The sequence below is a fragment of the Molossus molossus genome, unplaced genomic scaffold (assembly GCF_014108415.1).
Source record: "Molossus molossus isolate mMolMol1 unplaced genomic scaffold, mMolMol1.p scaffold_m16_p_15, whole genome shotgun sequence".
Taxonomy (NCBI): Eukaryota; Metazoa; Chordata; class Mammalia; order Chiroptera; family Molossidae; genus Molossus; species Molossus molossus.
In genome coordinates, this window is record NW_023425350.1 from 79571733 (window position 1) to 79599731 (window position 27999).

A 27999-nucleotide genomic window follows, 5' to 3' on the forward strand; every position below is an offset into this window, starting at 1 on the left:
TCGCCTTGCCACTGCTAGTCTGTCACCGGCCTGACCGTTTCGGCCTAGGTGGCCCCACTGCCGTTGGCCCAGAGTAAGGTTTTGCACTTCAGGCCCTGCACAAAGACCCAGGGGACAAGGAGAAGTTGACAATATTCCTGCTCTGCTCCCCAGCCCTGGCACAGGGCTGCAGCAGCCCAGTTTGTCTGCCCAGAGGGTCACTTCCCACAAGGACACGTGAGGCCTGGCCGTGGCCATCCCTGCTCCTTCTTCCCTGGTCTGCCTCGCCAACTTGCCCTCTGATCCAGTTAGAAGATCAAACACTGATCTTCTTTATAGAGAAGCTTTTAGTAATGTTTACACCACTTGTTTCTGATAAAACAATATTTATTTTATTGTAAATGTATATACATTTATATCATAGTAGACCTAAGCGTCCATGGCCACAAAGTAAAAGTGGACACATCTGCCGATTCTGTTGACCTAAGGAATCTCAGGGAGCTGTGTACTGACCCCAAGGAATCTCAGGGAGCTATGTGCTGACCCTAAGGAATCTCAGGGAGCTGTGTACTGACCCCAAGGAATCTCGGGAGCTGTGTGCTGACCCTAAGGAATCTCGGGAGCTGTGTGCTGACCCTAAGGAATCTCGGGAGCTGTGTGCTGACCCTAAGGAATCTCAGGGAGCTGTGTGCTGACCCTAAGGAGTCTCGGGAGCTGTGTGCTGACCCTAAGAGTCTCGGGAGCTGTGTGCTGACCCTAAGGAATCTCGGGAGCTGTGTGCTGACCCTAAGGAATCTCAGGGAGCTGTGTGCTGACCCTAAGGAATCTCAGGGAGCTGTGTGCTTGACCCTAAGGAATCTCGGGAGCTGTGTGCTGACCCTAAGGAGTCTCGGGAGCTGTGTGCTGACCCTAAGGAATCTCGGGAGCTGTGTGCTGACCCTAAGGAATCTCGGGGGCTGTGTGCTGACCCTAAGGAATCTCGGGAGCTGTGTGCTGACCCTAAGGAATCTCAGGGAGCTGTGTGCTGACCCTAAGGAATCTCAGGGAGCTGTGTGCTGACCCTAAGGAATCTCAGGGAGCTGTGTGCTGACCCTAAGGAATCTCAGGGAGCTGTGTGCTGACCCTAAGGAATCTCGGGGGCTGTGTGCTGACCCTAAGGAACCTCGGGGGCTGTGTGCTGAGTGTGGGGGTCTCAGAGAGCTCCATCTCCCTCTGTGAGGCCAGGAGCGGAGCCCTAGCCACAGCTCAGGGTTGGACCAGGCCTGCCGCGCCCGCCCAGGGCTGGCAGAACCCCTTCCACTTCAGGTCAGTGACCGTGCTGTGTTCTGTCTGTCACCATGTCAGCTCGCCAGAACTGCAGGGAAGTTCGGGGCTCCTGTGCTCATTCCCTGGGCTGGGAGCTCCTCCCAGTGGTTTCTGTTTTACTGAGTCTTTCCAGTAAGAATGTTCTCGAGGTAACTTTGAGATGGTTCCACGTGAATCCTTCCGAGTTTTCACAGGCATGTGGTAGCGTATCTGAGCCCAGAACCTGGAACTGGGGGGCACCGACCTCAAGCCTCTCCAGGTGACTGTGGGCAGAGCCCGGAGCGCTTTCATCACCAAATGAGGCAGAGATTCTGGCTCTTGGAAGGAACGGAACTGAACTAAAATGAGTTTCAGAGTTCGGTCCTGCAAGGCAAGGTTCACTGCGGCTTGGAGCTCGAAGACACTGGGCCCATTGACGTAGCTGGGGCTTAAGATAAATATTCCTCTTCTACTTTTCTTAAGAATGCGCACAATGTCTTCTGTGTACACTGGGAATAAAGCATTAATTAATTGCAGCTGTTGCTTTAAAACCCTGAGTGGAAACAACCCTGATCCACCCGAGGGTTCCTTGCAATGGACCCGTCATGTGAGGGGAGGGAGCCGGGTGGACTGCGTCACACTCGCTCGTCCACTTTGTCGACAGTGGAAGAGACGCTCTAATGTCTAGTGACTCAGCTTTATAGTTCTCTCTCCTCAGAGGACAGCCCCTCTAGGAGCAAAGCTTGTTGGAACAGCCAGGGGTAGCGGAGGGCCATGAAGGTTCCAGGACCCTTGGCAGGGTGTCTGAGGTCGAGGAGGCAGAGGGTCAGCAGGACAGGAGGAGGTCTGCACGTCTAATACAGGGCCGGCTGGGGCTGGCTCAGGGGCCTGCTCCTCCCAGTGCTGAGGTGTGTTGCCGGCCAGCACCAGACAGCAGAGGGACACCCTTTGGAAGGACAGATGACTCCCTGCTGAGGAGCCAGGAGAGACATCTTTGCTCTAGAGGCCTCCCTATGGCCTGATATTATCTTTCTCTTCTGAGGATGGATTTTTTTTAAATTGACTTGAGAGAGAGAGAGGAAAGAAGAGGGACAGAGAGATAGAAACATCAATAAGAGAGAACATCGATTGGCTGCCTCCTGCATGCTCCTTGCTGGGGACCGGGCCCATAACCTGGGCAGGTGCCCTGACCGGGAATCAAACCAGCAACCTCTTAGTGCAGGGTCGACGCTCAGCCACTGCGCCACGCCGGCCGGGCGAGGATGGGTTTTTAGATGATGGGACATGTCTCTGCAACGCATGTTTTTCTGTGTTGCTGCCCAACGTGTTCTAAGTCCATGAACCCTGCCAGAGATGTACATCTCAGCAGTAAGGACGAGAGGAGAGCTTGGCAGCCCTCCCTTTGCCCGCCCCTCTGTTCTGGATTTGCTCTGGCCACGCAGGACCTACCTCCTCCTGGGGACACGTCTCTTTCGAGCAAACACAAGGTGTATCCATATTTGTTTTCCAAAACCTCCGGGAACAGGTTCAGGGCAAGGTCCTCCTCACTCACAGGTGAAGCAGTCTCACTCTCGAAAGAGCCCCACTTTGCGTAGGAAATGAAAGCATCGAATTCCTTTCCACCTGAAGAAGAGGAATAATCAAAATGTAAGCCGTTCACAGATTTTGTGACTGGTGCAGTACACCTACATATGCTTGAAACATAGTCAACAGCTAATAATGAAGACTTGGGATCACTACTGAATTGATTTAAAAAATCAAACTCAGCAACTGAGTCCATTTCCAAGTCGCACTGCTGAGTGGTGTTGGTTGTTGACCCAGAATCAGAGTCCAGTTCCACGAGGCCGCTCCCTGCCGCGTCCTGCGCAGATTAAACTGCCGGGCCCCTACGGTTAAATCACAGGCCCTCAGGGGTTCCTCCAGCTCTCCTGGGATCTGCAGTTGCCATCTCATTAGTTACACATCAAGGAAGAGTCTGCTCCACCGAAGCCCAACATGCAGTGTTTAAGTCTGCTAAGACTGGCACCTGTGCCGGAGAAGCTGATGGTCCACCTACCTCTACTGGGGTCCCAGGGGTAAAGGACACCATGACAGCTCCCCAGCAGGCAGCGTGAGACACTGCATGTGAAAAGCTTGGTGTCTGGCACATAGCAGGCACAGGACAAATATGCTCTCCCCTCCTCTCTAATGGGACTCCATCGGATGGAACTTGCTTTGGGATATCGTTAGGTCTCTGCCTCTGCTGAAGGATCACAAATGCACATTGATTCCTGGGACGGCTAAGGAACAAACTGGAAGTGGTGGAAAATCTCCTGCATCAGCTCGTTGCAGCCCTCTGGCCATCTGCCTGGTGGATGATATCCTCACAAGCAGTAACAGCGCCAGCTGCTGGTGCGACCCAGAAGTACACTTGTTCCACGTGGCCCTGAGAGGGGCCTAGTGGACGGCAGTCCAGGAATAGCACAGGGAGAGGGAGTGGAGGTCTGCAGCCCCGACCAGGGCACCAGGCCGTGCCCAGAGCCCCGGTGAAGCTCTCGTGGCCCGGGGGGAACGAGGGCCGCCCACGGTGTGGCTCGCGGGTGAGCGCTGTGCAGTGTGGGTACGGAACACGCACCGTGGCCTCGGTTCCCTCCGCATCCATGGGAAAGTCCAGCAAACTAGGATTTTTCTGTAATCTGAAAGTATTTCCTTGGTAATAAAATATAGTGGAAGAACTGGACAACCTGTTAGGTCCTCCAAAATGCTGACAGTTTCTGTCTCCAAACTTCTGTGTATTTGCCACTAACAGCGCAGGGAATGGTTCTGCTGCGCAGCATGGGGTTGGGCAGCGAGGCGCTGAGTCACTGTGGCGGGGACCCGCCGGCCCCTCTGCTTGTGCCCGCTCTGTGACCTGTGCCCGCTCTGTGACGTGTGCCCGCGCTGTGACGTGTGCCCGCGCTGTGACGTGTGCCCGCTCTGTGACGTGTGCCCGCGCTGTGACCTGTGCCCGCTCTGTGACGTGTGCCCGCTCTGTGACGTGTACCCGCTCTGTGACGTGTGCTCGCGCTGTGACGTGTGCCCGCTCTGTGACGTGTGCCCGCGCTGTGACGTGTGCCCGCTCTGTGACGTGTACCCGCTCTGTGACGTGTGCCCGCGCTGTGACGTGTGCCCGCGCTGTGACGTGTGCCCGCTCTGTGACGTGTGTCCGCGCAGTGACCTGTGCCCGCTCTGTGACCTGTGCCCGCTCTGTGACGTGTGCCCGCGCTGTGACGTGTGCCCGCGCTGTGACGTGTACCCGCTCTGTGACGTGTGCCCGCGCTGTGACGTGGGCCCACTCTGTGACGTGGGCCCGCTCTGTGACGTGTGCCCGCGCTGTGACGTGGCCCGTCTGTGACGTGTGCCGGCTCTGTGACGTGTGCCGGCTCTGTGACATGTGCCCGCGCTGTGACGTGGCCCGCTCTGTGACGTGTGCCCGCTCTGTAACATGTGCCGGCTCTGTGACATGTACCCGCCCTGTGACGTGTGCCCGCTCTGTGACATGTGCCGGCTCTGTGACGTGTGCCGGCTCTGTGACGTGTGCCGGCGCTGTGACGTGGCCCGCTCTGTGACGTGCCCGCCCAGGGCACACTTCCAGCTCTCAGTCGGCTGGCTTCGCAGGCGCTGGGATGTTAGGATAATCAGCATTTTAGTAAAAGATGACGTTGTCCAGGGAAACAATTGAGACCTGATGAGATATCGGCTTAATTAAAAAAGGCTAACTTTTATTTTAAATAAATCTTAAAAACACTCCTGGCTTAAGGATTTCTGGTGCATATTCTCAGTGAATGGTCTCAGGAAGGCGTGACAGCGTGTGTTTTGACTCGGATTCCCAGAGGCCTGCAGCCCTCCCCGAACCCGGGGCGGAGCAGCACTGCGCCAGGGCCCTGCCAGGGAAGGAATGAGCCCCGCAGTCGGCCAAAGGGCGGGAGCTCTTTCCAGGCAACAGAATCATTTGCTAAAACTGCAAGGTTCTAACCTCAGGGGACTTCAGGACTAGACAGTCACAGGAGCAGCTCTTCTACTCTGAAGAAGCAAACATTCATCCATGTTATTTTTCCGTCTCGTGGGGACACGGACAGACCCTTCACTAATAGTATAGTACCTGCACCTTACAGGACGTCACCCTCTCGGGGACCTTCCCATCCACTCCCAGCCCCTCACTTTATGGAGCCCGCTGACCACGCGATCGTTACCGTCTCTGGGCCGCGGCCGGCGCCAGGGCCCCAGCGCTGACATTGCCCAGCAGTTCAGTTTGGGCGCGACTCCTTCTGAGCCCTGGGATTGCGGGACGATTCAGGACCCGGTGCACGGCCGGCTGGCACTTGGTGCCCCCGAGACAAGGCCAGCGCGGAGTGTTCCCTGTGCCCCAGACGCTACTCTAAGGCTGAGGCTGCGTCGAGCCCTACAGCATGCACTGTGATAAAACCGGCCCCCTCCTCCGGCAGAGGGGCGCTGGCCACGGAGGGGTTCAGTCATTCCCCACGCAGCTTCGCGCCGACTTCCTCTCCCGCTCCCAGCCCTCGCAGGAGGGCGCCATCAGGACACGGTCTGGCCTGGGAAGCACCACCCGACCCGCCAGGGCCCAGCGTTTCCGGAGCGGCTCTGCGGGTCAGCCTGAGGAAGCGTGCCCGCCCTGCCCTTACCGCCCAGCGCCTCGTCCTTGCTCCTCCTGCAGGCGCGGCACAGCAGCGCTATCTCGGTCCGGTAGGTGAAGAGGGCAGCGCCCGCCGCCAGCATGCCCACGAGCGTCGCGACGGTGCCCAGCAGGACGTAGAGGAACAGCACTGGGGAGACCAGCAGCGTGAGCAAACGAGCCAGCGCCCGGCCGGCCGGCGCGGGGCTGCCCAGAGCCCCCCAGCCCTGTGCGCCCATCTGTATCCGCTACTGGACGTGCTGCTGTCCAATAGGGAATGCGTGGTCACACCTTGAGGGAACTATCCTAACTGACCTGGACAGAACCTGGGGGATGGGCAGCTCCTGGTCAGGGCGGCCTGGGAAACCGGTCAAAGCCATTTTCACTCATTTCCCCATAAACTTCCACACAACACCTCTGCATCCCTCTCATTTGTACTGTGCCTTATCTTCATGTATGATTGCCCCACTAAGTCTGAACTTCCCAAGGCTCTCGCCCCTGCACGGCACCTGACACAGGAGACACACCTTTCAGAGGCCCCCCAGGGACCAGGCACAGCTTGTCTTATTTAAGCCTCGTGGGATTCACAATCTCTGTTCCAGAATCATTTATTAATGGAATGAATGAATTATAGCAACTTCATCTCTGAACATCTTCTCAAAAGAATTTAGTGCTATTTCTTACTAGGGCTGTCCACTCCAGCCTCAGAGGGTATGATCTGTGATATACACGTACCCTTCTGGACACTGAGCAAAATCACCTTTTCTCGCCTCCACCCTTCAGTTCCTGACCATCACATTTTCTGGATTCAGAAGCCAGGAAAAGAATATGGAAGAGGGACCTAGGTCCTAGCACAATACCTTCTGCATAGAGCCTACATAGGTGTTCATGTGATGAATGAATGATAGGCTTTTCCGATATAGCCCTGATACACACAATATTGGTTAAGAAGACCCTCTCACAGGAAACTTAACAGTCGTGTGGCCTTGGTCAAGGTATTAACTGAGTTAATACAGCAAAGTGCACAGAACTCTGTCTAGTAGTAAATATTAATTGCTATCACCATGATCACTATCACTGAGGAACATTCCTCACCCGCAGATAAATCCTGGACTGACCCTGGGCTGTGCCCTCTGCCCTACCCGGGGATGGGGTGCTGTGGCATTTAGTCACAACTTGGATTGCAGTCTGCAGCAATGCTCCAGGCTTACCTCCTTTCTTTTCCTTCAGGTGGATGGACCGAGTCGTGTTCCCAATGGAATTCTGGGCAAAGCAGATGAACGTCTTGTGAAGATCACTCCGAGTCACTTCCTTCAAGTGGAGAACACACTCAATGTCTTTGTTCTCGACGGTGTCTTGTACACTAGGGAAGGAGGAAGGACCACACAGCCAACAGTGGGAACCCGACGCCAGCAGTGAGGACCAGGCACAAACGTGAGCAGGGTCACACTACCGGACGTGGCAGCTGATCCCGGGACTGTGCCCCTGCCCCTCCAGGAAGTGGGCGTCGTGGCATTTATTCACAATCTCTAGTCTGTCTTCACATTAAGGAATATTTTTGCGTGCATGATGTTTTAGGCTGTATTGCGTGGAGACTACAATACCAACTCTTCCTCCCAGAATGCCTCTTACCTGCCAGAGACTGGGATGGGCACATCCCCTATCCTGTGCCCACTCCTACAGGGACCTGCAAGGTGGATTATACATGACATTGTTGGGGCTCACTGGGGTCGCATTGCCGACAGGTGGAAAACAAATTCAAACCAAAGTCAAAACGCACGCTCTTTGTCATACTCGACTACTTTGAACTTGGATGCAATATCAACCTAATAGGGCACCCAATGACTTTCCTTGTTTTAGAAGTTCTTGCTAAATTGTATTACTGTTCCCCAAATCTGTCCTTTCTTTTTATAGTGTTGTATACTTTCAAAATTATATTTGTTCATTGAAATGTTTTAAAAATCAGAAGGGTGCTCAATCCACAGACTATTACTTTGGAACAGATCTTAGAGGAGGGACTAGACCGTTAGCAACTGCATCAAGCCCTCAGCCCTCCAGGGACCCCTGCTCAGCTCTCTGAGGAGCTGGATAGATCCAAATGGCTAGAGTTTTCCATTTTATTGAGCCAAATTGTCTTCCCAGTAAATTTTGGTGATTAATCTGGGTTCTGTGCTCTTGATATCAACAAATAAGTCTAGTTTTTCATAAAACTTCACAGCGTCCCAGCAATTCAAGACAGATCTCTGACTGCATCTCCTTCCCCAGGGTGCATCGCTTCAACCATTCCTCATTGCACATCGTCTTTGTACAGGTCCCTTGTTTTTGCACCATCTCCTCATTTCATGTTTTCTGGACTGTTGATATCTCTGGAGTTTGGGTACTCTGGCCGCTGGCAGTGGGAGGCGGGGAGTGGGCGGGGGTGGGGCAGCTGCCCAGCTGTGTGCGGCTCTCCCTGCTCCTGGTGCTTGGAGAAGCCACAGCAAACTGTCCCTATAAGTTAAGCTGTAAAGCAACTGATATATTTCTCCTGACTGGTGTGGCTCAGTGGTTGAGTGTCAGCCCCTGCACCAGGAGGTCGCCAGTTCGGTTCCCAGTCACGGCACATGCCTAGGTTGTGGGCCCCATCCCCAGTGGGGGGCAGGCAGGAGGCAGCCAATCGATGTTCTGTCTCATTGGTGTTTCTATCTCTCTCTCTCTCCCTTCCTCTCTCTAAAAATCAATAAAGAAAAAAATTTTTAATAAAAAAATTAAAAAATAAAGCAACTTAAATATTTCATTTTATGGCCTTGTCTGAAATTGCATCTGGCCTCCAAGTTTAAAATTAACCTGTACTTTTGTACATTTTTGTTATTGTTAATCCTCACCCAAGGATATTTTTCCACTGATTTTTCTAGTGAGTGGAAGGGAGGGAAGAAGGGGAGAGAAGACACTGATATGAGAGACACATCATTGGTTGCCTCCCACACTCACGATTGGAGGTCAAACCTGCAACCCAGGTACGGTACATGCCCTTGGCAGGAATTGAAAGCAGGAATCGAACTTGTGACCCTTCGGTGCACAGGGACACTAACCATGGAGCCACACTGGCCAGGGCACACTTTGTACTTTTATTTTCACCACTAGTTGGTGCTCGTGGCTACACCATCAATCCTGTGTGTGTGTGTGTGTGTGTGTGTGTGTGTGTGCGCGCATCTGTGTGTTCACCTCTGTGTGTACAGTTTAGGGGTTTCCAAAGGGGCGAGCATTTACTGTGGGTTGCGAAGAATATCATCCTCTCACATCCTCTTACCTTCTCCCCTCCGCTGTTAGGATTTCCAACTTCTGGTCAGAATCTTTGCTGTACCATCTTATCACCGGTTTAAAGTCCTTTTCGAAGCCAAATCGTGCTTTGCAGTGAATAGTCAAAGGCTTTCCTGAAAACGAAGGGGCCGCAGAAAGCAGGAAGGAAGCCGGTGAGAACACGGCCCGAGCAGCAGGAGACTCCACCCGAATGAAGACAGCCCGGGCGCAGGCTTGCGAGTGAAGCAGGTGTGCCGGAGACAACCGGGTGTCTGCCTGTCTCTCCTTCGGAAGCCAGGCATGCTAGTCTCCAAGGCAACCCTTTCATCTCAACCAGGAGACTGTGTTCTTCTATGTATGAAAGTATGTTTTTGTCAGTTCTAAGTTCTGTATTATAAACATGTATAGATATTTTGAAAATATATTTTTCAAAATGGCATTATCAGAACCAAATTTCATATTCATTTAGTTTAAAATTTTACTTATCTATTTTTTAAATTATTGACACTATTACAGATGTCCCTCATTCCACCTCCCCTTGTTCTCCCCTCCATCCAGCCTCCACCACTCACCCCCTGGCTTTCAACAAACTGTTGTCTATGTCCACGGGCTATGCAGAAATGTTCTTTGGCTACTCTCTTCACCTTATTTTATACAGCACCATTCCCCTCTTCCCTCTGACCTCTGCTAGTCTGTTCCATGTTTCTATGCTTCTGGTTCTATTTTATTCATCAGTTTATTTTGTTCATTAGATTCCACATATAGGCAAGATCATGTAGTATTTGTCTTTCTCTGACTGGTTTATTTCACTTAGCACAATACTCTCCCAGTCTATCCACGCTGCCGCAAAGGGTGAGTTTCTTGTGACTATATGTTTTAAAATGAAGGCTGGCCTGGGCAGAGCACTAAGGGTTCCAAAGTAGCTTAAAGATATACACAAGGAAAATGCAAAGTTTCAGTAACCAGTTCAGTCCTCCAGTAGTTCTGTTGAAGTATGTCAATAATGGACAGTTTTCTAACCAATATTTGCATATTAAGTAAAAAGTCATGAGCTTACTATAGCATGTAGTTTACAGAAGAAATTATTTAGATATTTAGGTGCTTTTTGGACTATGCACCATGAATGTGCATTTTATCACACTAGCTACTGTCTCTCTGTTTTTTCCTAAGAAGTATCCAGATATGCTCTGCCTCAAACTTAGTATTGTAACCATGTAACTGCTAGGGACCCCATCTGAAAACTCATCTTTGCACCTTAATAATGTCTCTCTCCTAGTACTACCTTAAAATTTCCTGTTATAATTCCCGGCCAGTGTTGCTCAGTGGTTGACCCATGCATCAAGAGGTCGCTGGTTCGATTCCTGGTCAGAGCACATGCCCAGGTTGTGGGACAATCCCCAGTGGGGGGTGTGCAGGAGGCAGCCAATAGATGTTCTCTCTCATCGATATTTCTCTCTCCCTCTCCTTTTCTCTCTCTTTAAAATCAATAAAGAAAAAAAATTAAATTAGTAAAATTTCCTGACACCATATGCAACTTTGTTGTTGGTTTTTTTTTTAAGTAAATATTTTTCTTCTTCTTTCCTTCTTCTATTCTGTGTTGTTGCTCATATTGATACTCCTATAAACAGAATGTACTGATACCGCCACCTAGCGGTCTTTCACCATAGTACAGTATCTACTTTTACATTTCTATCATTAGAAATATTTGTATTTAAAAAAACACATTTTATTGAAGCAACCAGTAGTTGGTTTTAAATAACACAGCTCTTATTTGACTTTTTGGTAAGATACAGGTGTTATTGAATTTGACAAAATGAAAGGGGACCATAGGAAAATCATGCCTTCTACCCAAAAGAAGACACTACTTTGGAAAATGCATTAATTGAGCAGGGATTTGAGCATTCTCTTATAATTATCTTAAAGACCAGACCAACTACCATTTTTTTTTTATCCTCTCCCGAAGACATTTTTCCATTTTTTGTTCAGATAGAGTGGGAGGGAGAGAGAGAGAGAGAAACATCGACATGAAAGGGACATATCAAGCGGCTGCCACCTGCATGACCCAACGAGGCCGGGGACAAACTGCAACCGAGGTACGTGCCCTCAGTGGGAACCAAACCCGGGTCTCTCTGGACCTCAGGCCAATGCTCTAACCACTGAGCAAAACCGGCCAGGGCCAACTACCATATTTTTTAAGGTTAATACTACTCAACTTGATAAATTGGTTAAATTTATGGACTTAACTAAGCCTATAGACCTAGTATACATAACCACCTGTTCCTGAGGTGAGTAAGAAAGAATGATCATGTCAAATGCACCAGCCATCTAACATATATTATTCTATATTTCTTACTGTAACCTTGTGAGGTCTGTTTTATTTTGCCTATTTACAGATTTAAAAATTGAGACTTAAATGGTAAGTGACTGTATAAGGTCACAGCTCCAGTCAGTGGCTGAGTTGAGATCCACACCCAATCCTATTGGACTTGAATCCGATTCTTTTTCCTAACAGCACACTCAGTTAGACTTGCTCCCGGCATCACTGTGTCACCAGGGGTGGAAGCAGCCCACCTTACCAAGCTCTGCCTCCAGCGTGTCCTTGTCGGGTCTGAGAATGTCGGGCTGGAGCGTGGTGTTTTTCACTAGCAGATGAGAACAAAGTCAGTACTTGCATTGGGAAGTCAGAGCGCCTGCTTGCTAAACATCCGCATGCTTGGCCACACCTAGATCTAAGCATTTGGGAGCTGCCTCTCTGAATTCTGTTCCTAGTCTGTAAGGCCAGAAAGTCAGGCTTCCATGAGGAAAGCAAGCTTCCAAAATGACTGTGCATCAGGTTACGGGTGCTAGCAAAACATCAGTTTTTGATAAATCCATATTTGCCTGGGTGCATTTTCTTACATGCCAGCCCCGCTCAGCCATTGCAGACCCGAGCCCCCACCCCATCTTCCACAAGCTGCTGGTGCCCCTGGCTGAGCAAACCGACACTAGGAGAACCCACCCGAGAAAAGGCCCAAGTCGGCCAGGCTGGAGACCACCCCTCCACCCTTAAATTCATAGTTTGTTTCAAAATAAAATTAAGGCCAGCCCTTCACTAGTCATTGATTTCTCAACTTTCTGCCACACATTTTCAAATGCTCTCCACTGTGAGTCCTCCTGGAGGAGCGGCTGCGTCTCCCGTGAAGGAACGCAGCCCCCTTGCTCCGGACAGCTCGCTGACCCGGTGCGGCCTCCTCCTGCCGGTCCCCCACCTCGGGCCTTCCTCTCGTTTCCTCTCTCTCTCACTCATTCTCCTTCCATCTCAGCCAAATTCCTGAAAGAGTACCATGTGCTTGTGCCCTCCGTGCCCTCAGCTCCGCGGAGCCTGCCTGCTGCCCAGAAGGGCACTGGACCGCCTTGGCCCAGCCCCCAGACCGCCTTGCTCAGGAGTCCGCTGGGCGCACCTGCGGCTTCATCTGCTCGGCTTCCCAGCAGCCCGGGCCACAGCCTCTCTGGAACCCCGCCCTCTCCCGGCTGATGGCTCTGTGCTCTCGCTGACCTCAGCTCTCCTCCAACTTCTCATGTGCTGTGGGCCTTCCCCTCTGGCCCCGAGTGACACCACTCCTGTCCCAGGGCCTGTTCGCTCTCTCCGGGCAGTGCAGTTCACCCTCTATGCATGTGCCCACACAGGGTCCTGGTCCCGAAACAATCTCTCTCCTATGTCACCATCTCTGCTGTTCTCATCCCCACCTTCCGCTGATACGCACCTGCTGAGGCAAACAACAGCCCCTGCCTTCCCAGATCCCATGACCAGTTCTCAGAGCTCTCGACTGAGGCGCTACATCCCTCCGTCCTTCTTTCGTCACTGTGCCCTAAGACAGGTTCCTCGGTCCCCATGCCGGCCTCCATCTCCTCTCCGAGCGCTGGCCTGCCGAGGCCTCCCTGTGGATGCTCTCCTCCCTGCACTCACTCCCGGGCAGGCGGCCCGGGCCTTCGCTCTGCGTGTTCTGTTTACACAGCACATGTCCACGTCCAGCCCCAACCTCTCCAGACCGCCCGTGTCATCACGAGCTGCGTGACTAACCGCCCTTCCCGCCGAACGCGGTGTGGACGACAGCAGGGTGAGAGTTGTATTTGAAACACAGAGCTCGTTCTTGTGATCTGCGTGATTCGTCACTGTGTCGTTTTCATGCAAACAACTATAACCCTCCACCTGCACTTAGCTGACTGCTCAGACCTTCTTCTGGTTCAGCCTCTTCTGCCTCATTATGGTGCCACCACTTACCAACTTATCCAGGCCAGAAAACTAAACATTCTTCATTTCCCTCTTTCTTTTATCTTCCAGATAAAATTCATCATCATGTTCTATTTATCAAAAAGCAATTTCTCATCAACTCTGCTAAGCCCATTCAAAGAGCAGCCAGAGACGTCCTTCAAGGACATGACTGGCACCTGCTGCTCGCCCGCCTGAGCCTTACATGGCTCTCTGTTGGCTGTGCTATACGTCTTTCTTCAATATGTTTTTATTGATTTTTTGAGAGAGAGATAAAAACATAATGTGAGAGACAAACGGCAACTGGCTGCCTCCTGCACGCCCCCTGCTGGGGGCTGGGAATTGAACTGGTACGTCTCAGTCCATGGACTACGCTCCATCCCCTGAGCCACTCCGGCGGCACGTCTTACCCTCCATCAGTGAATCACAAACCAAAACCTAGCTCTCATCCTAGACCCGTCCCTTCCCTCTTCTTCACTCTCAATTTCAACCCTTTGGGGTGCGCCTTCCGAACACCTCTCGAGCCCGCCGCTGCCCTCCTCCCTCTGCCGCTGCCCGTCATCCACTCCAGCTTGAGGGCAGCGGCCTCCGCGGCCTCCGTCCCCGTCCCCGCGCCCGCATCCACTTTCCACACAGTGGCCAGTGCCCATCTCAAATCTGCTCAGGACACTCGTCTGCTGAGGACCCTCAGGGGCTCCCCATTGCTCCTCGGATACTCCACACGCACTGGGACAGTGTGGTGTTCGTCTTGTTCTCGGACACTCACCACAGCTGACCTCCTGCCCGTCCTGACGGCACCGGCCGATCTCACGACGGACCCGTGCTGCCCTCTGCCTGCAGTGGCAGCTGTCCCCTTCGCTGGCTGATCGGGTCCCACCCCTCAGTCCCACTTTGGTAAGGCATGCCCAGGTGGGGCTTGGGGGCCGTGGGCCCCACGTTCTCTCCACTCGTCACACTGTGCTGTGCAGCCTGTTCCTCTCTGTCTGCCACAGGAGGCTAAGTTCTGGGGAACAGAGGAAGCTTCGCATTCTTACATCCTTAGCACCAAGCCCAGTGCCTGGCACACACTGGATTTTCCACACACATCTGTGCGAGAATGAACAAGTGCTCGACGGATGAGTGAACAGAAGACGTGAGTTTCACTGACAGAAGCCGCGGGGCTGCAAGGAGCCCTTGGGCAGCGGACAGGCAGATCTGCCGGGGCGCTGGGGGGCAGCTGGTCCTGCCTGAGGGGAGGAGCCGCCCAGCACTGGAGCGGGTGCGCAGTGGTCCTGCAGCCCACCTTCGGACCCAGGAACAAGCTAGGACACATGTAAGCTGCCGAGATCACAGGCAGTGGAACAGGCAAGGGCCAGGAACAGGCCGGACTGTTTGACGTGGCTTCAGGGTGCCCCATGTGGACTGTGTTTCACAATAAAAGAAGAGGAGCTAAGACTGATTACCATTTCTCAGAGACAAGTCAACCATTCTGTAGCTGTTTAATATAAAACATGAAGGACAGATGTGGTTATGCTTTGACATAGGCCTTGCTTAAGTTAATTACGTGCTATAGTTATTCATGCTGGCACTTGTGAATCTAGTGAGAATGACCCGAGGGAAACACTGGGCCAAGAAATAGAGAAATCTCAGAGGAATGAACCCAAGGGGCTGATGAACATATGACAAGATACTCAACTTCATCAGTATTCAAGGAAATGTAAATTGATATAAATAAAAGAGATACCACTTGACACCAATAAAAGAAGTCTGAAGACCCCAAGTATTATTTAGGAATGCTAGGAATGCATTCATTGCTGATGAAGGCGTAAACGGGCAAAACGGTACCATGTGCTGATAATACAAGTCACATTTTATAACATAGAACAGTATTCTAGTTTATGAATGGATACATAAAAATGTTTAAAAGGCATAAATAGAAAAGATATAATCTATAAATCTAAACCACATCTGGGGACAGAGGGAAAGGGAAGAGATGGCGGCCTCAAGCTGTGTCTGCAATGTTTGGTTTCTTTAAAGAAAAAGCGAGATTTTTAAGCCTGTGGGAAATGTTAACAGTATTAAAACAGGTGGCAGGAACATGGGTGTCAGTTATTTCTGTGTGTGAATTATTAATATTGTCTTTTTAACTTATTATGAAAAAGAACAAGCAACAGAGGTCAATGCATGGAAAACCCAACTCATGACAACTTGAATATGATCCTACCCTGGAGAACGGAATCAAGGTCAAGGGGAAAACTGATGTTCGTCGCTGTTCAAGGCTTTATATGACTACAGTCATGTCTATTTTTATTGTTTTCTGAAAAGGAAAAATATTACTAAGCCACAGAAAGATAACTTTAATTGGGTAATTTGGGCTCAAATCTGAAATCTTGAAACCAAAACTTCACTCACCGATGGTTCTCACTTGCACAACAGCCCTGACGGTCCATGCACTTGTGTTATCTGACCGAGTGTGGTCGCAGATGTACGTGCCCTCGTGAAAGTCATAGATTTCATCCAGCTGCATTGGGTTGCTCCCTTTTTCAGAGACTAGTTGTCCATTCTAATTCAAGAACAAGAAAATCAAATACATGTCTTTAACCAGAGAATTGTTATTACTATTAATTGTATCTTTCAAAACACTTCACAAATTTGAATCAGGGAAGGGGACAATCAGTCTGAGGTAAGGTCATAACAATTCTACTCCCAAGCTATGAAAAGATTCTGTTCAAAAATTGTATTTGTAAAATTCTTTCATAAAATAAAAGGCATTTTTAAATGCAATTACATTTGTGCAGAGATCTGGGCACCCAACCTGATCAGCCCACTAGGATATATTTAATGTATTTTCTTCCAAAGAATGACTCAGGCCCCTGAGAGTATTATAGAAAACTCATCATGTTCTAAGTAGCTAATACCTAAATAAAATTTAAAAACATAGGTGTTTATATGACTGAAAATTGATGCAGATGTTCTGTATAGGGGGCTAATATAAAACTTCCTCTTTAAATAAATGTAACTTTGATAAAATAATAAAATTTAAATTAAAAATACTAAGCACACAAATATGACAAAGAATAGCCGATGCCTGGAAAACCATCATTTAACTCACAGTAGACGCGAAGTTGCATGTAACTAACAGATGATGAACATTTCCTCCCTTTCTTACAATGTATCAGTGTCACTCTGGCCCTTAGCACAGAGTCTAAAATTCTTTACAATGGCATCTTGCCATTCCTTCCTGGACTCATTTCCCCAAGTGCCCCTCTCCCACTTGCCGTTCCCTGAATAGCCACGCGTCTCTCCACCCAGGCACTGCACGGTGCCGCCACCGTCGCATCCAGGCTGCTGCTCAAGCGCCAGCTCCCACTCCAGGGGCAGCTCCGGAAGGGGAGTCGCCAGGCCTCACGGCAGACCCCAGCATAGTGAGTGCAGGCTCCATCGTCATGTGCCCCTTGCGTAGGAGTGATGTGCTTGGTGCTTAGGCATCACCTGCTGGAGTCATTGAGAGCAGCCTTTGTGCCAAGACCTGGTCCTGGAGACACGGAGTGGAATAAACACAGACCCTTTCTCTCAGCGAGCCCTCAGTCCAAGGAGGCAGACCTCGTGTAGTAGCAGAGTTGGATGCACTCCTGTGGGTCTGATTCAGCTTATTTGAAGCAGGACTGCCCCTCGGGTCCCATCAGGGACAGGCAAGAGCCAGGCAATTAAGGGGAAGTGTCGTTTTAGGAACACTGAGCAAAGTGAGCACAGGAAGTCAGGCCAGGCGAGGGGGCTGCTGCATGCAGCTGTGTTTGATCTTCGGTCCCGTCCGCAGCAGCAGGCCAGCGACAGGACGCTCTCTGTGAGTGTGAGTGAATGAGCGCATGTACCGCTGAATGAAAGCTTCTGAAGCCTGAGTCACATTATTAGACATTTTTTCAAAATAGCAACTAAGTGTGAAAGCTGTTACAGATTTAAGCAAAGACTACATAATCACCTTTGTATCACTAGGAACTGGGATGTAGCAGGAGCTAAGTACTTGTTGAATGAGTATCACCGTGCTAGAAATCTAGTGGCCCCTAGCTTACACAAGGCACATGGCGCATGGCCTTCCAAGGTCCAGTGGAGAGTACCAGGGGCATCTCTCTCACCGTGGCAGTTAAAAGAAAAGAGATAAACAACAGTAACAAAGAAATAACAGCAATAAGAACCTAGTATCCATATGGATTACAAAGTTCTTTCTTGTATATTACTTCATGTGATGCACAGACCTCTCTGGCTAGGTTTGCATACTTTCTGTCTCCCATTTTACAGATGACAAACATGAGCTTCTGGGCTTTGTGTTTTGCTCCATAACACAGAGTTAGTCAGTGAGAGGACTGAACTAGAATAATTTATCTAAATTATTCTGATTTTGAGTTTCAGGTTCCTACTGAGGAATTTCCCTACCACGTTGCCTGCTGACTTGAAGAGTCAGGGATTCCCCCACTCCAGGTCTCTGATGTGGTTGTCGTGGTTCAAGAAGGAATTTCCAGCAGGTTGGCAAGCAGAGGGGGAGGGAGTGCAGGTGGAAGTAAATCAAGGTCAGGTGGTGGGACAGCCAAGGTGAAACAAGCTATCAGTTGACCGGTTGCCTCTCGTGCTCCCTACCAGGGCTGGAGCCCACGACATTTGTGGGATACAGAACAACACTCCAACCTAGTTGCTCGGCCGGGGCTAAAAGGACTTCTAAAGGTGTGTGGAGCAAGGAGAAGAGCAAAGCAAAGAAAGCCCAAAGTACTAGGAGCAGGGGCAATGTGGCTGGAGTCCCGTGCGCAGCCGCACTGCAGGAGCATGTGCGCACGCTGTGCGTGAGAGGGAGCCTGTGCGTGAGCGGGAGCCTGTGCGTGAGCGGGAGCCTGTGCGTGAGAGGGAGCCTGTGCGTGACCGGGAGCCTGTGCATGAGCGGGAGCCTGTGCGTGAGCGGGAGCCTGTGCGTGAGAGGGAGCCTGTGAGTGAGCGGGAGCCTGTGCGTGAGCGGGAGCCTGTGCGTGAGCGGGAGCCCCTGCCCTGGCAGCACGGGGCCTGCGTGCGTGTGGGCACCGCCCTGCTCTGGGCGGGCTCTGCGGTCTGCATCTCTAGTCCCTTCTTCTGGTGGACGTGATGTCTCCACGTCTGTTTTAATGACACCTTGTCCCCAGCTCAGTGTGTCATTTCTTCTCACTCCTAATTGAATCAGCCGCTAGTTTCTCCGACTTGGTAAATGCTATGAATTTACTTTGAACCTTAAAGTCTCAAAATGTGATAGTCACCTCTTTCACACCATCTCGTTAAAGCAGTTCATCTTTTATCTTATTCCTTGAAAGTGTCTCCAGCTTAACCATCTTCCTTCTGTTCCCGCCGAGAGGTCCCTGGATCAGGACTTACACTTGTAAAGTTCAAACACACCAACAGAGACCCGACAACAAACCACATCACCAACCTGCAGCCTGTCCTGGGTCTGACCCTAACTCCACCTTCTGGAACTCTGCTCCGCAGGCTGAGCTACTCACTGCGGGCGCCCTGCCTGTTCCCACAGTCCACGTGCTCTTTCCTGCGCGTGCGGCTGCAGTCTCCCGCCGCAATCAACCGGCAGTATTTAATTTATACACGAGCATGAGTTTTGTGCTAATACTTATTTTTTTTAAATCCTCACCCGAGGACATTTTCCCATTTATCTTTGGACAGAGTGGGAGGGAGGGAGAGAGAGAGAGAGAAACATCGATGAAACATCGATGTGAGAAAGACACATGGACTGGCTGCCTTCTGCATGACCCCCACCAGGGCCAGGAAGGAACCACACCCGAGGTACGTGCCCTTGACCAGAATCAAACCTGTGACTCTTTGGTCCACCAGCTGCCTCTAACCACTGAGCAAAACCGTCCAGGGCACTAATACTTATCATGGGAAAAAGGTGCATCATGGAAATTATAGACTGATGAGCTAAATGTCAATCTCTAGCCAAAGCCCTGAATGAACTTTTAAGCAGATGGTCTAGGACCCCTCAAAGAACAGGTGGCTGCCAGCCAGCTGGCTTTCACCACCAGCACTCATGCTGGTCACCTCACTTCCCTCCACAGGAAGCGATGAGGCCCAAGGCTGGACCAGTGCCGTGCACACGTCATACCTATCGCAAGTCATTCAGAAAATACTTCCCTTAGACAACGTGGGCACGTGTAGGCCGAGTGACTCCACTTTGAGTGCCTTCTCTAGTTAGTCCAGCAGCAAAGTGCTGCCCACTGACCCTTGCCCAGCGGGGCGACGGACCCTCGGCAACTAGAGGGTGACCCTGAGGTGGCAGCGGGGCCGCCCTCCGCGCCAGGCTGCTCGCAGATGCGGGCGTGATTGTTCATAGGCTGCATTTCACACCAGAATGCCAACCTTTGACGTGTAAAATGATGAGCTGACACCAAAAAATTATAGTTTAACAGGAATAAAGTTAAAGCCATAAACATGGGTTATAAATTCTACTCTATTAGCACAGAATTGAATTGATCCTATTGCAGTTCTTGTGAAAAAGACCTACCTGCCAGTTCAGAGCGAACCGGCCTTGTGATGAGCTGCCCCTAAGCTAACGCCAGACGCCTGCACGGCGGACTGTTCGCAACCAGGAAGGCAGCAGCATCTCTGTTTTCGGTGCTGGTTAGACCGCAGGTGGGGGATAGGCTTGGACCGAAGTGAAGACTTGCAGGATTAGGAGGGGTGTGCCAGTGAACCATGAGCACTATCTCGTGGGCAATGTGTCACCCTTGGAAACGGTTTTCAAAAATCAAACCTAACCCACTGCTCCCTCCCGCTTGGAAACACACGAACCGCTGGCCCAGCCAGTGTCACCCCGCGACAGCTCTCTGTGAAACGAGGCCACGGCATGCCAACACATACCAGTGAGTGAGAACTGGGCCAAAAGGAAATGAGAGAAGCGCAGGTTTAGGTGAGAAGTTCCACGGAACAGAGCTCAGAGAGGCCCGGCAGCCCCGGCAGAGCGCGGCGGGCACTGCGGGAGGCGCTCCGCAGACGGCCTCACTGACGGCCACTCAAGAAGAGTCCCTCTTCCTGACCTCTGTGGCGATGTAGCCCAGGTCAAATGAACATAAAATGCCCTCTCACTGAAGTCTCTTTATGCCAAGGTTATGTCTTCATTAATTAAGAAAATATAGAGAAAATAATATCAGAATAAATAATAAATGATTCACTTCAATTCCAACTTCTCAGTCATTAAATATTTCAATCAAGAATCTCCAAGCCTAAATTTTTTGACATGTCTATTAAAAACATTTTGGAAAAAAAAATATTTTGGTTTTCCGAGACTCCAGCCTGTGTATTGGTTGCAGCTGAACATTCTGTACGCCCAGCAGGTGCATCCCTGGTGAGCAGTTCCTTCTGGACCAGTGACGCCATGTGTGCAGCCTCCCAGCCGGCGCAGTGTCTCTGCTCTGAGATGTCCTAGGTGGGAGTCACCCCCCAGCTGACTGCCTGGGGTTTGCATGAAGGAAAGGAGCATCGGGTACTATTTCCCAACTAACGTCATCACTTTCAGGAATACACTGAGTTCCCAGGAATGCATGTATGCGCACACACACACACACAATGCATGAAACATAACCTGACCTGTGGCCTTTCCAAATCTGCATCAGGAGGTACAATTTTCGCAGCAGCCATTCTTTGCCTGCTTTTAGATGCCTATCTTGGCGAACACATCCTGCCATTTGCGGTCAAAGCCCAGAGGAAAGAAAGGAACTTCCCTTTGTAAATGCCAGGCAGCCCTGGGGCCCGGCTGGCCAGAGCAATGCGTGCAGGGGCCACCGCTCTGTGCTCACCGCGAGGTGGAAGTGAGCTGTCCGTCCCCGGGTGTGCATGTTCCTCAGAAATACGGTGCAGCCTGCTCCACGGGCTGGGACAGCCGGCCTGACATAGCAGGACATCTGTCACCCAGATTACACATACGTTTGATCGAGGGAAGTCAGAGAGAACTGGAAACGACGAGAGTCATTGACTCTCCACACCAGCCTCGCGGCAGAAGGTGCGAAGTTCATGTTTGAAGACAGCACAGCTTCAGTGTCACCTCAAAACACAGACGTGCGGCCTTGGCGCATCTCACTCGTCCCTGAGCAGTGACTTCTACAAACACACCAGGAGCCCCCTGTCGCCCCCAGGCTCGAGATGGAGCGAGAAGACGCACTCTCACACGGGCACTGTGCCCCCAGCCCCCGAACCCTGGCGTGCACCCCCACGCTGCCTGCTGGACCTCAGTCAGTGGCCATTTAATATGATCTTTTTATATTAACGAACAGACATATTTTGAAGCCAGATGTAAAGTTGTAAATAAATTTTAAGGCAAAGTACTGGACTTACACAGCTCCTGCAAGTGGAGGGAGCCGTTTAGATTCAGTCCCCGGCTCCACGGGCAGCGGGGCAGGGCCGCGCCGACGTGCTCGCGGAGCACCGCGTGTCTGTGAGACCAGAGCCCCTACGCACACGATGACGACGTGCAGAGTGAGTTGTGCTTGCTCACATGGGTTTATAACGCAGAATCATTACAACACCTGCCTTTTCCTGGCCCCGGTTCCCTTTTTCTCTTAGTATTGTACCCTGTCCTCACTGTCTCACCTGCCACTCAGGGCCACTCTGCGTTTGCCTTAGATGTCTCAGGTGTGTCCCCTGGGAAGCTCTCTACTCTCCTAGCCTTCCAGAAGCCCCCCTTCACCTGCTGCTGCCCCCTAGCAATGCCCCGCTCCCCACTGCCCCGGCCCTGAGGACTGTACTCGGTGTCTTACTTCACAGGGGTCACTTGACTGTTAGGAGCTCTCCCCTTACCGTTGGAAGGACGATTTCCGTCGTTGTAGGACCAGGCTCTGGCTCAGGAGGGCAGAGACCCTTTCAGAAAGCAGGGTCCTCTCTGTGCACAAGGCCAGCCTTTGGAAAGCACTAGACATCAGACCCCCAAACCCACGTTTCTGTCTACTCAGAGATGCACCACTAAGACCACGCTCTCACGTGAGACTGGGAAGTCATGCTTACCCGGTACCAGGTCACCTCTGCACTCTGCGCGTCACTGTGGCAGCCGAGGCTGGGGCAGTAAATCGAGTCAGTGGTGCCAAGAGTGAGGAATTGCGTTCGTGGCACAGGGTGCACGCAGGTGTCCGTCCTGGGCTCAACGGCCAAGTCCATCCTGACACAGCAGGCCTCATCGCTGGGGCTCCTAGGAGGGTCAACAGGGCCTGTGAGCACGGGTCCCCCATCCAGATAACAGGGTCTGGGGGTGTTCTCAGATAAGGGTGCATTTGGGACATACCTAGCCCTGGGTCTACAAATATATGACCCAGCATTGTTCATCTCTGCGGTCAAAAAACGTAGGGTAGTCTTGTTCAGAAGGATGTGGGAATAGTTTTTAGTAATTTCTCGTAATGTATCTTCATTCTGGGGTTGTAGGTACCACTGGACATCAGACAGGTCCTTAATACCACTGCAGGGCAGGCGTTCAGGGACATGGGATTGCTTCGGCCCTGGTAGGTCACAGAGTAGGACAAACTCGTCCTCAGCCTTTGCAGAATACGTCCAAAGAAAACGTTTGGTGGAGCAACCTGAACACCATAACAAACAAAGCAGCACAGAAATGCATTAGAAGATGAATCTGCCTCATATTTACAGAGCAGCGGTGTGTCTTTCCACGGCACTGTCCCCACTCTGTAGGAAGAGGGAGTTCATGGTCTAACACCTCTCGGTGACTCCAGCAGCCTCAGTAGCCACAGCGCCTCCTGTTCCAGATGACAGAGCCACCGCCCGTTCCGCCCGCCAACACCCTCCGGTGGTAACGGGGTCCCTGTCAATGCTTGGTATCAGCTGAAAGCTGTTCACCCCAATACTCTCTCCTCTGACACTCATCTCAACAGTAAGAAGAGAGTGTTCTGTGTTAATATGTCATGCTACTGATTTATCAAATTATTTGTCACTTTAAACTTCAACCACAAGATCAGTGTTGACATGAATGTGGAAACCCCTACCTGAAATATTAAATCCTTTACTCCTCTCTCCTATGACAAGCCAAAGAAACATCCATCCCCAGTAAGACATGGCTCTCCCTGGGTCCTGTCCTCCTTGCAGGGACGTGTCCCGCTGCCAGAGTGGAGTCACTGGAACTCAGAGCTCTGCCCCGAGAGCATCTTCATTTCTGTAAATGATAACGGGAGACAAGGAAATTGTAGCTGTGACCAAAACGCAAGTCACACAGGAAGCTTTGAAAGGGCAGGGCCCCAAATGAGCCACACTTGTCCACATGTGTGCAGTCTCTCCAGGGTGTGGAGCAATCTCTGTGTGTGTCATTTCTTACACATCTGGGGGAGGGAGAACATCGCAGCTCAGCGTATCACGCGGCCCTTGCACCATGCGGAGTGTCTCTTGACTGTTTTCTCACGGAATTCCCTTCTTCTCCTGTTCTCACCAGTACGCATGTTTCCATGAGTAATTTAGAAAGAACTAAGTGAAAGTTTTTCTGGAAAAGAAATGACCCAAGTTGAATGATAAATGATCGGTTCTCCACACTTAGAGAAACTAGCAATAGAGCTCATGTGTATAAAGTTTCAGACTGTCTGCATATTACTAGTTTGTAAAACTGTTGGAGAATAGAGGATGCTTGACTCTCCATGCCTCAAATAAAAAAGAAAAAGTTGTTACCGGATGGCATTACTACCAATTTCTGAAATGTTAAAAGGGGAGCAGGTCACCTCGAGAAAGAGAGAGAATAAGAAGCCAGCCTGTGTCCCTGGCGGTTAGTCCCCTGGTTCACAGGGTGATCACTGGGATTCCAAATTATTTACAAAAGATGAGTGAGAAGGGTGCTTTGAGGGCGCCTTAGTCTATCCATACTGCTGTAACAGAATATGTAATCAGAGACAGGATTGTTCTTGAACTACAGAAATAGTTCTCATAGTTCTAGAGTCTAGGAAGTCCAAAGTCAAGGCACCAGCATGAGGGGCTCTGCTGAAGACCCTCAGCTGGTTTACAGCCTGTGCCTCCTTGTGGTGACCGATCAGAGACCCCACTCATGGAGACTCCACCTCGTTATCAAACACCTCCACGGGGCCCCACCTCCTAACCCCATCACCAGGATGTCACCACTGAGGGTTAGGGTTCAACATGTGCATTTGGAGGCTGGGGGAAATCCAAACATTCAGAACATAGCAGTGGGTGATATTCGATGATTATTTAATTTTATTTTGAGCAGAAAAATAAAAGTAATTTTCCTGTACAACATTTAGCCTGAGCCTCTGAGGGTTCTAATGTTTATCACCGACATACACATGACCTGCATTATTCTTGGGGTTACAGACATAAGGCAATTAACCCCTGAACCTTAGCTAAAATTTTCTGCTAAGTCACTTCCATACTGTTTTAGGCAATTAATAAAAATGGTAGAGCCCCTGTTTTCAAGGGTCTGACACACCGTGGGAAACAATGTTAAAGAAAAACAACTATTTTGACACTGATTAAAACTGCAAGGAAGACTTTGGCCAAGACCACTGCAGGGGGAGGAGAGCTCAGCTCAGAGTACGACAGGACAGGTGAGGATTTACACCAAGGAACAGGTAGGAGCAGGAGGTGGGAACTCACCAAGGAGGGACAGACCTCAAGGCTGGGGATTCTCACGAGACTGACCTAACAGGGTTCTTTCTGAAGACAGTTAGGGTTTATTTAGAAACAGGATGGGAGAAAAGAAAGCTGATCAAATACCATGGATGGAGGTTGACTGAGCAGAAGCTTTTGCTGACCCTGGGCTGGGCAGGCCAAGGACAGAAGAGGGCCCAGGCCCAGCCCCAGGCCTGGTGAGGTCTTCAGAGCTCCTGACTGGAACTTGGTCAAGGAGAGAGTCTTTGTCAACACAATATGAAAATTAATAATTCCAGGAAAATGAAATAAAGGAACAAGTGCAGTGGTCACAGAGAAGAACAAATAAAGAGGGGAGAAAAGAAAGGAAGGAATGGGGGGGATAAGTTACATTAGCTCTCGTGTGGCCACTCTGAACGTGCCCTTAGGTCTTCTCCTCACATTCTTCATTCTTAGGAAGCCAACAAAATTGTTCTCTTTGTCCCCATCGGGCCAGTCTTGCTTCTCAGCTCCTCCCAGCCTCCCTGTCATTCCTGTGACCGACCCCTCTACCCACAACCTTCCCAGAACCTTTCCCTCCAGGTATCTCCTTCTTTTCTCATAAAGAAACACTTGGTTTTCCTCATCTTATAAAACTCTTCATTTTCAACCAGTTTCCAACACACACACACACACACACACACTCACTCACTGTGTCTCCAACATCTTCAGATGCAGGAGGCAGAAATAACTTTAATATTTATAAATTAGTTATCAATACTTAATGTTTCTCTAGCAGAAATATTGAGATTGAGGTGTCTTTGGGGATCCAATGGGAGCAGTCCAAGGGCAGCAGGTGGCACTCAGAGGAGTCTGGGGGGAGGGGCTGTAAGCCAGGCAAGTCTGTAGGCCGCCAGGAGGGAGCAGGTACACTTCCCTGAGGAACACCAGCCTGGAAGGGTGGGTCAGGGCCGAGAAAAAGTTAAAAATAATTTACCCAATGGGACCAAAAGAAGGAGGAGGAAGAGGAGGAGGAGGAGGAGGAGACCATCTTGACACTAGGCGCAAAGAGAGTTTGAAGGAAAGTGTAGATGTCGATGTCAGAAGCTGCAGAGGAATCAGACAAACAAGACCTAGTGTCCATCAGGCCTGGCTGCCAGTGGGTCAGAGTGGGCACAGGGTGGGTGAGAGGAGAGAGCTGCGCTGTGATGGGGGAAGAGACAAATGGGGGTGGGGACAAGTCACATCTTTCAGAAGCTACACTGTGCAGGGAGGCATAGTGGTGCCTGTTTCTTTGTTGCTGAAGGGAGTTTTGACATGATGCCGCTGTGAGGGGACGAGGAGACAAGGCAGCAGGTCAAGCACAAGTGAGGGGGAGCGAGTTCAGGGACTGAGTTCCCCGAGGAGGCGGACGAGATACAGCTCGGAAAGGCACAGGGACATGGTCCCGGCCGGGAGGCGGCAGAGCCATGCACGCGGCAGGTGTGTCCAGACCAGTCTGCTCAGGGGAGCCAAGCACCATGTCTCCCCGGCTGCTGACCTGAGGAAAGCTGCTAGTGCTCAGTGCCAGGGACAGTCCCCGGGGTCACTGGGGGCTCTTTCTCATAAGGACTGTGGTCAAAGTAAATGCAGGACAGAGCAGCTGCCTCACGATTCGCTCTGCCCCTCAGCTGTCTTCCCTTCTCCCGAAAGCCCCTGACGAATAGACTTCCCGCCTCCAGCCTCCAGAGGTGTCTTTCTAAAAGCAAGCCCAAGGGTGACACCTCCATGCCAGTGGCTCCACCAGCCCCACTGCCTGAGAGTCAGTCCCCAGGCAGCATGTGTGACACCTTGTGTGATGTGGCTCTCTCACACCTGATCGGAACTCCTTCCCCAGAGCGACCCTCACCCCTTCAGACCTGCACCTCCACCTTCATCGCTCGTGTTACTCACTGATGTCACTTTGTCTCAGGGGACTCCTGCTCTCTCATTCACTCTCCAGATGATAGCTATTGGCCTTTTGTTTCATTGATGGACAAGCAAAACTTACATTGCTTCAACAATGGCCCCATTACTAATGGCGAAGGATGAGAGAGGGATTTATATACAGATGGAGAATGTCCCAAAGACTCCGACCGGCCCATCGCCACGTGCTGTTGCCTCACAGAAAGAGGTGAGAGTCCATCAGGGTGACTTCTAGTGTCCGAAGGGTCTCTTCTTCAAAACGTTTTCGTAGTTCTTTCTGAGAGCTGGGTTCTTTTGTCAGAGGCGGAGGTTCCCCTCAGATGGTCAAGACTACAACTGCAACGAACTCTGGATGACGGGGCACTAGGAGTCCCACTGGCCATGCGTGGTGGGGAGGAGGAGCGGGGGGATACAGGGCACTAGGAGTCCCACTGCCCATGCGTGGGGGGGGGGGAGGGGTGCTGGCGGGGGCAGCGCTGGCCTGGCAGCCCGGGCCCTGCTCCGCGGGCCGCCTTCTCAAAGCACTGCCAACAGCTCTACGTTAGTGGTCACCACCGGTTTTGTTTGTTTGTGAACTAAAGTCTCCAGACACAGAGATATAAAGTTTGCTAGTTAGACAGTACATCTATTATTACAAAATATCGTATGAAAAGGAATTGTCTTAGCAATTCATTCTGAAACTTACGCTATTTTCTCAGCTTACATTTTCTGGATAGGAAATCTATGAAAAAAAGTACTATTGCCTTACCTTTGTTTCCTGTTCTTGAGACATAAAAAATAAAAGAGGAAGGATCTTCCAGTCATCTCACGACTGCCAGCTTCTCCCTGACGGTGTGAGCATATCCATTTCAGAGTCTGCCATCTCTCTAGCCAGAGGGATAGCTTGAAGACATAAGCAATTTAACTCTTACAAGTGTGGAAATACACCTGGAGTCAAAAGAAAACCTTTGCTATTTTGTGAGTGACCACTGACACTGTCAAACCCGTGGTCATACTGAAGAAAATCGGGCAGCCGGCCTCTGTCAGCGAGGGAAATGCCCGGAAGGTGAAGCAT

General features: G+C 50.9%; 1 protein-coding gene across 1 annotated transcript; it reads right to left on the reverse strand.

The window, feature by feature from the left end:
- Nucleotides 1-97: 97 nt before the first annotated feature.
- Nucleotides 98-27997, reverse strand: LOC118631024 (interleukin 18 receptor accessory protein). Its single transcript, XM_036263339.1, is given in 12 exon segments — nucleotides 98-1473; nucleotides 1476-1772; nucleotides 2713-2886; nucleotides 5925-6065; nucleotides 7126-7277; nucleotides 9204-9327; nucleotides 11770-11835; nucleotides 15834-15984; nucleotides 22440-22620; nucleotides 22714-23002; nucleotides 23423-23589; nucleotides 27694-27997. Coding segments are annotated over 11 exon segments (1758 nt in total). The 5' UTR covers nucleotides 23493-23589; nucleotides 27694-27997; the 3' UTR covers nucleotides 98-1360.
- Nucleotides 27998-27999: the final 2 nt, after the last annotated feature.